The 15,992-nt window shown below is 37.0% G+C and overlaps 1 protein-coding gene across 1 annotated transcript; it reads right to left on the bottom strand.

The window, feature by feature from the left end:
- Positions 1–551: 551 nt before the first annotated feature.
- Positions 552–15,552, bottom strand: LOC108670799 (translationally-controlled tumor protein homolog). The gene is made up of 5 exons (XM_018158294.2): positions 15,411–15,552; positions 5,394–5,537; positions 4,693–4,807; positions 1,184–1,277; positions 552–742 (listed from the first exon to the last, which is right to left on the bottom strand). The coding sequence occupies exons 1-5, from the start codon at positions 15,436–15,438 to the stop codon at positions 608–610; spliced, it is 516 nt and encodes a 171-aa protein (XP_018013783.1). The 5' UTR covers positions 15,439–15,552; the 3' UTR covers positions 552–607.
- Positions 15,553–15,992: the final 440 nt, after the last annotated feature.

Here is a 15,992-nt window from a genome sequence, read left to right on the forward strand (position 1 = left end):
TCAATTACCTGTATTTGACTAACTTCATCTTCCAACCTAAAAAAACAACAAACCAAACATACAAACAACAATTCATACCAAATTCATTTATACCAGAGCACAAGAAGTAATTTTTTTGAAGAGAAAGAAAAGCAGGAGGAAAAAATTGTAGAAGAAATTAGCACTCGTCCATTGGACGGGAATTCAAAACAGCCGCGCGGACAGTAACAACTACAGAGCCAATGCAAAGAAAAAAAAAATTAATGAAAATAAGAATAACTAACATAATGAAATTTACATTAACGACATATCACTGAAGACTTTGTCGAACCGTAACCGATGTAATCAAATCTAAATGGATCAGAATATAGCGCATAAAAAGGTCGGATGCTTACCAGCAATTATAATAGTAGAGCATAAGGTGGAGCTTATTTCTTTTTTTTATTAGACAACGAAAATACATACCAGCATTTATATTGGTAGAGCATAATGGTTTTCATATCAGATAACGAAAATAGTTGCCAGCACTTATAATGGTAGAGCATAAGGTGGAGCTTATTGCTTTTGTTAAAAGATAACGCAAATACATACCAGCAGTTATAATGGTAGAGCATAAGGTGGAGCTGGCTTATAACTTCTCCTCCTGAAGGCCATATTTGGGGAAGTAGAGCACAGGTCTCTCCTCGCCATCGAAGTCCTTGTAGTCCATGATCACCACCATGCCGTCGGGGTTCATGCTCTCGCCGGTGAAAAACTGAAGGTCCTGCACCACAAAAATTAATATTTTAGCCCCTGTTAATACGCTTAAAAGTATACGACGGAAATTGATATTTTATTTATTTGGATTTGAATCGGAAATTGCTAAGCAGTAAAAGTTTGACGGGCTGAAGAGTTGAAAGCCAAATATCAAGTCATAAGAAGATCTCGGGCTGAATCTTTGGCGGGTAATATATTTTTCCAAGTCACAATTCATTGATCGTTCACAAGTCATTTCAAGTCACAATTCATTAATCGTTCAAAATTCATGTACAAAACAAGAATCGTTATTTACCAACACAATAAAAAGTTTCGATACCAGCAACACCTTAACCTTGGAAACCCAGAAAAATAACGAGGCTTCCACGAGATTGTGAATTTCAGCTGATATACAGTATCTGCCTTGTTACCTTATAGTTCTTAAGGATGTATATATCTGCCTTGTTACCTTATAGTTCTTAAGGATGTCTTGAAGAGGCTTCTGGATGCCGGGGAGCTTCTCCACAGCATCGGGGTTGCTCTCCTGTAGCTTTTCCTTCAGACTGCAATACAAAAATTCATTTCAACACTCGGATGATGGCTAAATACACGAGCATTACTAAAGCATCCAACAACAGTGAAGTGCACAAGGCCATAAGTAGATATGCTACGAATAACACTTTACATTCAATGATCAACACACAAGAAAATTCACACACATGCCGTGCGGTTATGCACTAGGTTGTGCGTTTATATTGACGATATCAAGTTGAGAGATCTATTTCACATCAGATGATGTAGAACCATATCAGATCCACCAAGAAATATTGAATTATAGTTGATTTATCAAGAAATATTTAATTATATGAAGAAATCTTGTATTATAATGTACACTCATTATATTGTGCAGGGTTATTATAAATGATGGACCCAATTCAATAAAATTTTATTTATTCAAGTATAAATTAAAAATTAATAATTTATACCAGTGAAAAGAGAAATATTCAGATTTTTTTACATATTTATAAATGTTCAATATGTCTCCCTTGTGCTGCACGGCAAACATCTAAACGGTAGCCAAACTCGTCCCCCACACAAGATAGCACATCTTCTGTTACTGAGTGCACCGTAGCAGTGATACGGTTCTTCAGATCAACCAGAGTTGCTGGTAGAGGCAAGACGTAAACAGAGTTGCTGGGAAGATGTGTATAAGAGACAGCATTAGATGTTGTCATCAATTATTCATGGCTATGATGAGCGAGGCATGAATAAAAAGATTCCGTGTTTTGACTTCAACATAAAACAGACCCGTTTGAAGCANACCTTATAATTCTTAAGGATGTATATATCTGCCTTGTTACCTTATAGTTCTTAAGGATGTATACATCTGCCTTGTTACCTTATAGTTCTTAAGGATGTATATAGCTGCCTTGTTACCTTGTAGTTCTTAAGGATGTCCTGAAGAGGCTTCTGGATGCCGGGGAGCTTCTCCACAGCATCGGGGTTGCTCTCCTGCAGCTTTTCCTTCAGACTGCAATACAAAAATTCATTTCAACACTCGGATGATGGCTAAATACACGAGCATTACTAAAGCATCCAACAAAAGTGAAGTGCACAAAGTCATAAATAGATATGCATAGCTACGAATAACACTTTACATTCAATTATCAACACACAAGAAGAATTCACACGCATGAGTAGTAGTAGTAGGGAGAGGTTTCTAGCGCTTCAGATCAGTGTAGTCTATTTCACGCCGAAGGTCCGATATTCGTTTTGCAGGGTCAGGCTTCTTCGTTGGTTTCAGGCTCGTAGCCTGATCCATCTGGTCTATTGTGTATGCTTTTCTATTTCCAAGGCGTAGGTTCTATCCGTCTTCTGCTATTCCATCTCAACCAGTAACATGATGACACGAATATGGTGTTTAGTCGGAGGTGTGGGTCTCTTCAGACCTATGTCATGGTGCCGTGCTAGATATCTGGCAGCAGGTTACACTCGATTATATATTGTCTGAGATTGTCAGTCCCAAAGATTCTTCGGGGAACTTCTCTTAGCATCCTGGACAGCATTTCATTTGGGCTGAGAGCAGTGGTGTTGGGGTAGTAGTTTTGCCGAGTATCACTGTGGCTCGGGCATTCCGCCATAACATGCAAGACCGTCAGAGGTACCAAACAATCATTGCAATACGGCATTGGACGGCGTTCGATCAGGTAGCTGTGAGTGAGGCGCATGTGGCCGATCCTTAGTCTGCACAGCGCTACCTCCATCTTCCGGGATTTCTGGTATGATGAACTCCACGCTCGTACACAATCCTTGATTGTTCTTAGTTTGTTCTCTCTCGCGTTCAGCCACTGTTCCTGTCAGATATGGCGGATGCTTGCCTTGATGATAGGGTAGTGGTCCCGGCAAGGGACCTGCTCGCTATAGATCGCCTGGTCTGAAGAGGCGGCGTTCACCGCCGCCTCATCCGCCCTCTCGTTGCCTCGCACCCCCACGTGTCCGGGCACCCAACAGACGCTCACCGCTCTCCCCGCCCCCGCCAGGCGCACCAGCCCGGTTAGGATCTCCCAGACGATGGGGTGCCTGCTATTGTACGCTCTCAAAGCCTGCACCACACTTTTGGAGTCTACAAATATTGTAAAATCGTCTCCGGGCAGTTGGTCTATGAGGCTAAGGGCACAGCTGACACCGACAAGCTCAGCGGTGAAGATTGCCGAGCTTAAACTGAGTCGTCTTGACACCGCCGCTGCGCCGGCCGCAGCTGCACATCCCACTGCGCCGTTCGTCTTAGAGCCGTCGGTGTAGATATGTGTAGAGTTTGCATGCTCTGTGGATGCATGGTGGAGAAAGAGGTTTCTCATCTCGGTTGGGTGTGAGCTTTGCTTCAGTGGGTAGTTTTGGTCCGGGCAGAATGTGTTGATTGGGATGCGCCATGTAGGGGTATCCTCAAATATGACTGGTATGACTTCTAGTACATGAGCCTCCGTTGTTGCAAGCAGTGTTTCATAGTCTTCGGATGACGGGATATTGTACGGGAAGTTGTTTGGTCGATCTTCAGTTATAACGCTGCGCTATGTTGGGGATTGAGGTAATTGCTTGAGACTTTGCTTGAGAATTAAGGTAATTGAGACATGACGTGCGGTTTTGCACCAGGTGGTGTCTTTATATTAATCATGATGATATCAGGTTGAGAGATCTATTTTGGATCTGATAATGTAGAACCATATAAGATCCAGCAAGAAAAATTTAATTATATCAGACCTATCAAGAAATGTTGAATAATCAACAATGTAAAGTGTTATTCTAAATAATGGACCCAATTAAATAAATTCTTATTTATCTAAGTATAAATTTAAAATGAACAATTTATTCACCGATGGAAAGAGAGAGATATAAAGTTTTTTTTATTAAGCATTTATAAATGTTCAATATGTCCCCTCCGTGAAGCACAGCAAACATCGAAACGGTAGCCAAACTCGTATCACACGCGGGAAAGCATATCTTCTGTTACTGAGTGCCGTAGCGGTGATACGGTACTTCAGATCAACCAGAGTTGCTGGTAGAGGCGGGACGTAAACAGAGTTGCTGGTAGAGGCGGGACGTAAACAGAGTTGCTGGTAGAGGCGGGACATAAACAGAGTTGCTGGACGGGACGTAAACAGAGTTGCTGGTAGAGGCAGGACGTAAACAGAGTTGCTGGTAGAGGCGGGACGTAAACAGAGTTGCTGGTAGCGGCAGGACGTAAACAGAGTTGCTGGTAGAGGCGGGACGTGAAAAGAGTTGCTGGTAGAGGCGGGATGTAAACAGAGTTGCTGGTAAGTTGCTGGTAGAGGCGGGACATACAGTCCCGCCTGTACCTCTTCTAACTTTAAATCTTTCTCTTCAATTGGCGTAAAATTATTTTTTTTAAACTATACTTAAATATATAAAAATTTATCAAATTGGGTCCATCATTTAGAATAAGCCTGTATAATAACTGACGATTTGAGGTATCCCTTCAGGTAGAGCAGGAAGTCCTTCTTTGAAGCAAAGCCAGTCTCCTGTAGTCTCATGAACAGCACAACGTCAACGCCAGATGTGGACGTGGCGTCTCCACCTGCGCGTTGCAAAAGTCAGAATTATTATCAGTTATTTTTATTTACTGGGACAGTTAAAATTCTATCATTGAATTGTATGGAAACATTGTACTTATTCCCTGCCTTCTGCATAAATGGGAAGGGTTGAAAATTCAAAGTGCGCTATGAAAATATTACTTAAAACAAACTAAAATAGACATGTTACTGAAGAGGTTTGCAATTTCAGAGATGAGAAATATGTGAGCCAGGTAGAATGATTGTGTTAGATATGTGAATCAAGTGTGTGGCACATTGACAAAAATGATCTATTTTCAAAGTCTTATTTGCTGGATAGGTCACAAGCTTAAGAGAAATAGTTAATCATCATATGTTGGTATTTTAATGACTAAACTATGATGAGAAATAAGGATTTGAATTAAAAATGCCAAGCAACATGAGTGGAACATCTCTGGCAATACAACTTTTTTTCAGTAGAATTCCAACCTACATCTACAGAAACACAATATCAAAATAAGATGTAGTCAAGCTAGCAGAAAATACGAGTACTATAACAACAACATTAACAGAAAATGTAACCAGGGTAGTAAAAATGCAAGACTACTTTACCTTCTTCAGGAGCTTCCTCAGCCGAAGGGTTTGCACCATCGATCTGAATATCTTCAGCACCAACTGTGATGTTCTTGCCCTTGACCATGTAGAAGGCATCACTGATGTCCTCCATGGGGTACGTGTCAGTGAACATCTCATCATCTGCAAAAAATACATCACACTATACATATATGTAAGCACATGGAGGCATCAGCCAAGAAATTTTACAACATTTCTCTAGCAATACTTCCTTTTATTGCAATGTGAACTGTCAACCGAGGCACCAGCCAAGAAATTTTAACATTTCTTCCAACAATATCCCCAATAAATGCAAGGAAATTATTTTAAACTTCAACATTTCTTAAAAAAGGCTTTTCCCAAAGATAATTCAAGTAATTAATGAAAATGATGGGTCCATCATACCGATAAAATTAAAAATCCTTAATAGTTAAGAATTAAGTTACCAAATTTGATTATGGATAAAAAATCCTTGGAGCCATGTGTTCAAAATATATTTGAGTCTCACAAACTTGCCCTCAACATTACACAAGAATTTGATCTACCTTCTAATTCATCATCAACTAATTGATTACTGATAAATCTCATTGTGGGGTCAATTAAGGCATGTTCTTACAAAAGGGAGAAGCTGCATACAATGTGAAAGTGGGAACTAAAATCTCCTGAAAGTTTGGTGGTGGTGACATGCAAGAATGGATTGAAAATTTTCTACAACGTTTTGAAATCTTGTGGCTCCAATATGACAAATTTACAATAGGTACATTTGGCATTTTGCAACCCCAATTGTGCAATCTAGTTTATAAATAAAAAGGAGGTAATTGATCTAGGAGGAAAGCTATAGTCACAGCCATAAAGGTATATAGATATTTTCCACTCTAGATGCAAGATATGAGTAATTACAGACTAGACCTTTTCCTCCTTTTATCAGCCAGGAATAGCATGGATACATTTAATGAGCATCTTCAGATCAATAAAGGTAATGCACATACAATATGAAATCCAAGATTTTAGCTGAATATGGAAAATTTCCAAGAAACTTGTATCAATATCAATGCACAATTTTTGGGCATCTTAGAAAATTGATTTTACCAGAAGATTAATTATGCAACTTGTAGGGTAGCATGGGGCAGCAGCCCCCTCCCCTTTTTTAAGCCAAATTTTTGGTGAAGTTTTAATTGATACAAGGTAGTTCTTTGTTTTCTTCGAAGTTAAGGGGAGCGTCTACCATAAATTTTATCTTGGTAATGTACAGAGGGATCAATTTGAAATTTGGTACACATGTGTAAACCCTAAAAAAACTCAGGTTTTATTCATGTAAATTTTTTAAAAAATTGAAAGAAAATGTGAAATTCTTAGAAAATGGCCAAAAAGGGGTACTTTAGAAAACCTATTTCCTCCTAGGATTTTCAAGCTACAACATTGAGACACATATTCAATGCGTAAAGACCATATCTACAAACTGGTTGTAGGGGTTTTATGAATTTCTCATTCTTGTGGGTGTGGGAGCATTTTGTCCAAAATTTTTTATTTTACCTCCATTTTCCTCCGCCTTTTTTGCAAAATAAAACCCGAACTATAACAAACTCAAAAAAAGCCCACGACCAGTTTGTTGATATTTTCTTTGCAAATCGAACGATATGTCTCATTGAAGTAGCTTCAAAACTCTAGGAGGAGATAGGTTTGCAGTGAGAGAGGTTTTCAAACTTTTCAGTAGAGGCAAAAAACCGCGGCACACTATTTAAAGGCATGTAACGTAGCTTATAGATACCGGAAGTAAGCGTTATCTCACTTCAAAGTCAGTCAGCGGTGCATAGGACGACTACATGATAACTGAGCTGCAGGTCCACTGATAGCCATTTTATATGGTTTGGCCGTAATTATTCCCATGGACTTTTGTGAAGGGACCCCACCCTCCCTCCTTTCGGGATCTGTCCTGAACGCATAAATCAACATATAGAGATGGTTCTAGTACTGTTCGATGTGGCAGAAAGTAAGCTTTAAGATGAGCTAAAGAAACAAAAAAGCCAAAAATTTCGATTTTTAGGGTAGACGCTCCACTTAAAACTAATGAGGAATGTATGATGTAAATTACATGCCTATAGAGTTATTCAGTTTTTAATGAAACAATTTGTAAGAAGTGTCAAAATGGGCCCATTGCCCACTCCTGGGGCAATGGGCCCATGGCCTTGGGGCAAGACGCCCACCCCTGGTCTCTTACCCCAATTGCATATTTTTTTTGTTTAAAAATGATAAACAGCACTTTATTTAACCAAAGTTATTTAACCAGAGTTATTTAACCAGAGTTATTTAACCAGAGTTATTTAACCAGAGTTTATTTAACCAGAGTTATTTAACCAAAAAAATAAAAAAAAATTGGAGGGGGTACTCTGACAGGCTTTAAATAATAGCTTTTTTTTGTGAGTCACATTTTTAATTTTTTAACCTATTAGATATGCAAACTTTTTAAATCTTTCTATTGTTTTATGTAGCCTCAGTATTAGGCCTTTAATGCCCATTGACAAAATTTTTCTATGTCAAATAGTTTTTGAGTTGTGCGGGTTTTTGTTAAAAAAACGAAAAGTGGTCTAAGTTACCCCGCCGGTCTAAGTTACCCCATTTTACAGTATCAGCAATACACTTATCAAATGTTCAATGAACCATCATATTCATCATATCAGGTAATCACCAAACAATTAAATACATATGCGCTCCACCTTTTTGTTTTAGATGTTGTAAAATATTTTAACTGAAATACAAAAGACCAAGAGAATGAAAGCAAACAGAGATCAGTTGCTGCCGAAAAATTATTTTCTACTTTTTAGTCCACATGAAAAACGTGGTCTTTAAAAATTTTTTTTATACATTTCTGTATCTGTAAGCTCACAGGATGGCTTGTAAGTTCACACCATTTTAATCGGGATAAGTGAATTTACTATAAAAAAATATAACTCAGTACTCACTGCAGTGAGTGACAGAGTGCATTTTCTCGTCGACAAAAACTTGAGGTCACCGACGGACAGACAGACAGACAGACAGACAGATGGACATGGTGAGCACAATAGTGCATTTTTTCCATAAATGAGAAAATACGCTAAAAAGATTGTGAAAAACATACCTGAAACAGAAAAAAATGTTTTAGTGACAACCATCATATGTTTTGGAGAAATAAATCATAGTTTAGGGTCAATTACTTTTCAGTCTATGATGCCTGGTGCACAATTCTAAATATGATATTCTATGCACAATTTTGTGATGACCGATGATGCACTAATTTTTCAACAAGTGAACATTTTTTTTGCTCAGCAAGGCAAATGTAATCAACATTCTTTGCTTTTAATCAATTTTTTTCTCAACTGGAGCCTTTGCTAACTGAGGTTCTACTGTAAATGTGCTTTTGGGGGTGTCCCGAATAGCCCAGGGGGTGCCATTTTTTTAGAATGAGATAGGCAAAATCAGTCAATTACGTTTTCAAGCCAACACCTGGGTGCAACTTTTATGTAAGTAAAATTTTTAATATGGTGAATATTTTTTCTACTACAAACCTTAGCAGAAGTAGGTAAGTTTTCAAAATATCATTTTTCACCATTTTTTTCAGGAATTTTTCAAAGCTAGTGAATGTAGTATTTTTGAACTTCCTTTATACTACATAGATAGGAAAAATGTTGACGTTTACACCACTATATTTAGTTTTGCAATATTCCAATTAGTTTTGCTACTAAAACAGTTTTAGGCCATGTTGGAGGACTGTCCCGAGTTACCCCGCCCGTCCCCAGTAGCGACGGTTGATGGTATTGAGCCCACCATGGGCATAGTGGCAATCAAGAAAACGTTTTTTTTAGGGTAAACATCCCAGTTCTGAATGCAAATTAAGCCTATGCATTGCAGACAAAATTTATGAACGCGAATGTTAAACAATCATAATTCAATTCATTAAAATCAGTTAACAAAAAATCTTAGTTTCTACGCACCAGACACCACTGACTCATACGCTAGTAGAATCGAGGCAGACGACAGTGCATGACTGGAAGCACATGCATCAACAACCATACGCGGCGCCAGTTCAAAACGCACTGCTGGCTGGCTGCAGCTGGCAACACATATATCGACAACACGCATCAAGCTATGATTGGCCATTCAGACTAGTTCATATTTAGCTTACGTTCTCTCGTTCAGAAAAGAAATAACTGGCGCGTTTGTCATAGGAGGAGATGTTCAAGTGCTTGCCTATCCGGATTTCCCTTCCGGATTCCACTTTTGATTCAATTCCTGATTTAGAGCAAACACTGTGTTGAGGGGATTTTCGTAAATGATATATCGATCTGACACTTTGTGAACGAATTTTCAAGATAAACTTAAATGACAAATTCAATAATCTTTACCAAATTACAAACAAAACTATTCATTCGCAATGCCCTCGAGCGAATGAACGTGATAAATGATCATTTTTTTCACTTTCTCCCCGCATTAATTAATTTTGCTCGTTAAGCCTAAAATACCTCCCAAACTAATGAACTTAGCAAATGTTAAAAAAACGGTGATGTTTAGGTCATGATCATTTTTTTTCAATTTCACCTTTGGTGTGCCGTATACGGTTCTAAATTCGCAGTGAGCCTAACATCTCCTATCCTCTTGCACAGGCTTTTTGTGTACCTTTAATTAAAGGCGCAATTGAAAAATAATCACGACCTAAACATCAACGTTAGTGAAGACGTGTGCAAAGTTTCATCAAGGTGCGTTCATTAGTTTGGGAGATATTTTAGGCTCACTGAAACTTGTAGATTGCAAGCCCGGTCGTAAAAGTACCTGAGAGGTCTTATATATACATATATATAATTCTCTTAGTGCTTGCAGTAGTGTATTTTGAATAAATAGCTTTGTTGTTAGAAAGGTTAAGCTCGGTTTCGATTATAAAAACTTATGTGCATGAAACGTGCTACAAATTTGCTTTTATCATGCTAGTTAAAATTGAAATGAATTTTGACAGCGCTTGCAAAAATATTGTTTGTATATAGCTTATTTCTTAGCTTTATCATGATTGAAATTACTTAATTATTCTTATTATACCTGCTATGAAAATTCTTTCCAAAAAATTCATCCTAAAATTGTGGACGCGACTGGTCTGACAGAAGCATGTGAGCCATCCCATAAGCGTGGCATAGCGTAGCCATCCTGACGCCACTTTGGCACAATTTTTTTCTCCATTCGTTAGCAATAGATATGAAATTTAATGCAGACATGTATATACTCATTGAGCAGTATCAATGTTTTTTTATATTCACGTCCTCTCGTATTTAATAATTACGGCAAAAGAGTGGAACCTAACCTAGCCAAACTTAACCAAAACTGTTCAATTGGGAGTAGAGGAAATATGAAAAAATATTCATGCCACAAAGCAATTGGCATTGAAAACTGTGTACTTAATTTCATAAATATTGATTACAAATAGAATGAATGGGACGTGTCAGAACGGGATGGCAATAGTGCATGCTAATGCACAAGCAATTTTTTCGATGCTGTCATTTTTATTACATATATTCAGGAAAATGTTTACAAGTAATATCACGTTTGAATAAGCAAACTGATATGACGGTTGCGAATGATTAGAAGGCATGATTATGCTGCCGGAGGTTCGTGCTTATGCTGCAATTAATTTCGTACTTTCTTCCGCAGCGCGGGAAAATAACATTCTAATCCGCGATCACTATGTAATGGCTAATTGCACGTCTAAATGCGTACCACGCACTGGCATACATTTTGCAGTAATTCGATATAGACCAGGTCAAGAATTTGTAGTCATTTATTAGTGTATCATTTAATAATGAACTTTAAATAAGGAGCTATTCCATTCGTCGTGTAAATTTATGTACTACATAATAGATTACAAGACTTACAGAAGTGGTATTTCAAATGATGAAAAGTGAAGTGATTAAAAGTGAACGAGTCCAAATAGAGGTTTCCCCAATTCCTAGATTGCCAACATGACCATGGGTGCTTTGCCCCGTGACAAGCATGGGCCCATTCCCACTAAGTATCATTTCAATTTATATCATGTCAACATTTTTTTATTTAGCAGCAAAAAAACTTTTATCTGGGCTAAAACAGTTATTTGCAAGTAACTTAACAATGCAAACTCTTAGCAAATCATAGAGCCACACACTTTCGTCCAGTGAAACTTTCGACTGGCGGTAGAGAACACCGACCAATATCTGCCATACTTAGCGGGAAACCCGCTATGGGCTCATAACCCACAGTGATCTTGCCCCGATGTAAGTTACCCTACCTCAACTGTTATGTATTTTTGTATGTCACATAGTCATAATAATGATTGATTATAATCTTCATAAAAATGTAAAGTACCGTAAAATGGGGTTCCTTTGACCGGCGGGGTAACTTTGACCCCTTTTCGTTTTTTTAACAACAACCCCAAAAACTCAAAAACGATTCGACATAGAAAAATTTGGTCAATGGCCATCAAAGGCCTAATACTGAGGCTATGTAACACAATAGAAAGATTTAAAAAGTTTGCATATCTAATAGGTTAAAAAATTAAATGTGACCCACGAAAAAGAGCTATTATTCAAAGCCTGTCGGAGTACCCCCTCAAATTTTTTTATTTTTTGGTAAAATAACTCCAGGTTTTGATGCATTGTAGTAGAACTCTTCTAGTTACATATGCAAAAGACAAATTTTAGAAAAGTGTCATAGTTTGCAAATGGGGGGCGCTGCCCCCCAATGGGGTAACTTTGACCACCTAATGGTAGCCGTGACGGGGTAACATTGACCGGCTTGGAAATTAAGTTAAAATTACCATAGGTACCTATATAACATATTTTATGTTTGATACACCTATTAATGTTTTTTTCTTCATGTTTCAGACTCTACAGTCTTATATATGGTAATTTTAACTTAATTTCCAAACCGGTCAATGTTACGCCATCACGGCTGCCATTAGATGGTCACATTTTGCCCATTTGGGGGCGGCGCCCCCCATTTGCAAACTATGACACTTTCCTAAAATTTTTCTTTTGCATATGTAACTAGAAGAGTTCTACTACAATGCATGGAGTTATTTGGAGTTATTTTACCAAAAAATAAAATTGATTTTATCACCCAGTCAAAGAAACCCCAAGAGCTGGGGTAACAAAGACCATCACTTTTTTTTAAATTACATCAAAACTATGAGAGGCAGGAGCCAGCAATTTATGGTGAGTAAAGCTAGAGTATAGACCTGTATTTTGCACGTTTCAATTCAAGTTTAACTTATCTAGTAAAAAAATGGCATCATTTTGAAAAAAAAAGTGGTCAAAGTTACCCCAGTTTACAATAATGTTCAACTGAATCATAATCTTCAACTCGATTCAATTGAACATTGGACTTTAATTTATAGGCAAAAAGGAATGTTTTGTAGGCTGTAGGCATTCAATAATTTTGAGCAAAAAAATTTTTTTTCTTCTCATTATTATTTTATTTCATTTTCACAAATATCATCAAGATAGCAAAGGACATAGAACCTGCTGAAATTATCCACAAGCATAGGCACTTTTTATCTCATTTACAGGTGGCTTCTGCAAATTTTCCAGTGTGGTTCATGGTAAAGTAGTATACAGCTGATTAGTGATTACTATATTAGTACACATCAATAGGTAGAACAAAAAAAACTTCCATTTATATCATACTCTAAGCCTACTACAAAACAATATAGCTATGAAGAGATTTTGCAGTATTGCTTCCAGAAAACAGGAGCAGTGCCATTGGCTAACCACTATTCAAATGAGTCCAGAGTCATGAGTGGGGTTGTGACTTGTGCGAGATACCATCAAACATCAAACTGGGTAAATAGGGACGCGCGTCCCACATTTCTTTGATATGTTGTAGCAGCTAAACTAATCAAAATATTGCAAAACTAAAAATAGTGGCATAAACTTCAACATTTTTACTATCTATTATGTATAAAGCTAGTCAAGAAATCAAAAATTTACTATCTCTAAAAAATTGCTGAAAAAATGTGAAAAGTGCGATTTTGGAAAAGTACCTCTGCTAAGGTCTACAGCAAAAAAAAATATTAGCGGTATTGAAAAATTTTACTTACATAAAAGTTGCAACCAGGTGTCAGCTTGAAAACGTAATTGACAGAATTTGCCTATCTCATTCCCCCAAAAATGGCAGCCATTTCCAAGTGACAGGGTAATAAGCATACGGGACACCCCCTGGGGTAATTAAGGACACCCTTAAAAATGCATTTACAGTAGAACCTCAGTCAACAAAGGCTCCAGTTAACAAAAAAATTGATTAACAACAAAGAATTTTGATTACATTTACCTTGCTTGGCAAAAAAATTCACTTATTGGAAAATTAGTGCATCATCGGTCATCACAAAACTGTACATAGAATGCTATATACCTATAGAATTGCGCACCAGGCATCATAGAATGAAAAGTAATTGACCTAAACTATGATTTATTTCTTCAAAACATATGATGGTTGTCACTTGTCACTAGAACATTATTTTCTGTTTCAGGTACAGTATGTTTTTCACAATCTTTTTTGTTATAGTGAAATCACTAGACTTGATTAAAATTGTGCGAAATTACGAACCATCCTGTAAGCTTACAGATACAGAAGAAATGCTACATGGCTGCTGATATGAAGCTTGCAGTGGACAAGGTCATTGTCAATGCTCAATGGCAATTATTATGGCATGTCCATGGAAGGATACAGTAATATCACATTAATAATACGGTAATTAATGAATGTGGTAATAACATATCAATAAAGGAAAAACAAGTAGGTAAAAATCACAGAAAATGTCATTTATTTTACATCTATATCATCTACAATGAAAGAGGAGGACTTCAGAGTAGGTACTGTTAGTAATAGACGAGTACACTCTGCATGCTTCAAATGTTTGAAATTGAGTTTTATTTCAAGTGTCCCTTTATATCCCATTTCAAGATTAATTCAGGAGCCTTCTATATTGTGTCTAGCGCCTTACAAATAGCATATGGAATTTTTTTGAAGATGCCATTTGCTAGCTCTCGCAAAGAGCTATAAAATGAGCCTAAACTTGTTTCTGAAATGTTTCATGGTAAGAAGTTATCAACAAAAAATGCTTAAAACCGTCCCTTTTTAACCCCGTTTGAAGGTAAGTCTTGTGCAACATGAACTTTTATAATAGTACTTGCACACCATCATGGCTGTGGATTTCCCATGTTATTCAACTTCGGAGTTGGGTGAGCTGATGAGCAGATGAGGTAGTAGCAAGATTGATACCTATATGAGGCTAGGTATATCAGGCTATATGACAAAGTAACTAATAATATAATATGTAATATATCATAATAGGCTATTTATACTCTTGGTGCAAACATGTGTTTATATTTCAATATACCTAAATAGTGAATAATGAACATAAATGCCAAGGTGAAACCTTACATTATTAGTGAGTTATTACTACATACATAAATAGGTAAAATATGCTAAATACTATTTTTGAAGTAAAAAAATTGATGAATGCCTCCTGTTCAAGAATCTTGGTAATTTTTTACAACTCTTACTAACATATTGCCGGAACAGTGGAACTCAAAACAACAGCTAGACTAACTTGAAAGTAAATGTTATAGGTAAACCTTAAACATTCGACTTGAAAGTACCTAACAATAGCCAGTCAGTGATGTTCTGCATTTTCTGAGACGAATTCCAGTACTGGAAACTGCATTGTTCGTGACAGCATACCTAGTGATTACTGATTTGTGACTGAAAAAATTACTATACGAGTACATATGTTCAAGAAAATTTTAAGCGGAGATTGGAGAACAAAAAAAAAACATTCGATACAGATACAACACATTACACAAAGACTTCTTGTTAGTTCAACTTTCACAAAACTTTCTAAAATTCCAATGTAACGACAAGGTTCAAAAGCCACGTGCTAGCCAGGCAAAACCTGTTGTAGCTTATAGCCTTATACTATATGCTAAATAAGACGCAAGGGAGATATTTTTCAAAAACTATACTTACTGGTCAAAATATCCTTGAAAACCTTCATTTTGGAAGATGGCGAGGAAGCTCTGGGCGCTATAAGTTGCGAAATAAAAATGAGATAATGGAGAGTATATGACTCCAGCCAGGCCACAACCCAAAAGGAACGTTTGTTGGAAACAGATGAAGATGTAAAAGCGCATTTGATTTTAACGAATAATATAGGTGGACAGAGAATTGTTACCATTTTTAATCGATGAATAGGAAATACTTAAGGTTTAAAAATTTTTTTATATTATTACATATAATCTTAGTGAGTCAAAATATATGTGAATTAATTTCAAAAACCATTCCAGTTCAATCGCGACATTAACATTTTTTCTTTATAATTCTTTAAAAAAGGAGAGGATTACATAATGGTCAACTAATTTAGGTACTATAATTCGTATTTTATGCATCTGAATTTGCATGTACATGTTTACATATTTTTTGTGATTATTCGCCTCACTGGAAGATATATCAACATCTACCGGACGGTCTGTCGGCCGGTTTCCAAGATCAAGTGAACATGAAATGTTTCTCAAATTAATGAACGTAGTTCGATTAAACTTAGCACGTTGA

The sequence above is a fragment of the Hyalella azteca genome, unplaced genomic scaffold, assembly GCF_000764305.2.
Source record: "Hyalella azteca isolate HAZT.00-mixed unplaced genomic scaffold, Hazt_2.0.2 contig17083, whole genome shotgun sequence".
NCBI lineage: Eukaryota > Metazoa > Arthropoda > Malacostraca > Amphipoda > Hyalellidae > Hyalella > Hyalella azteca.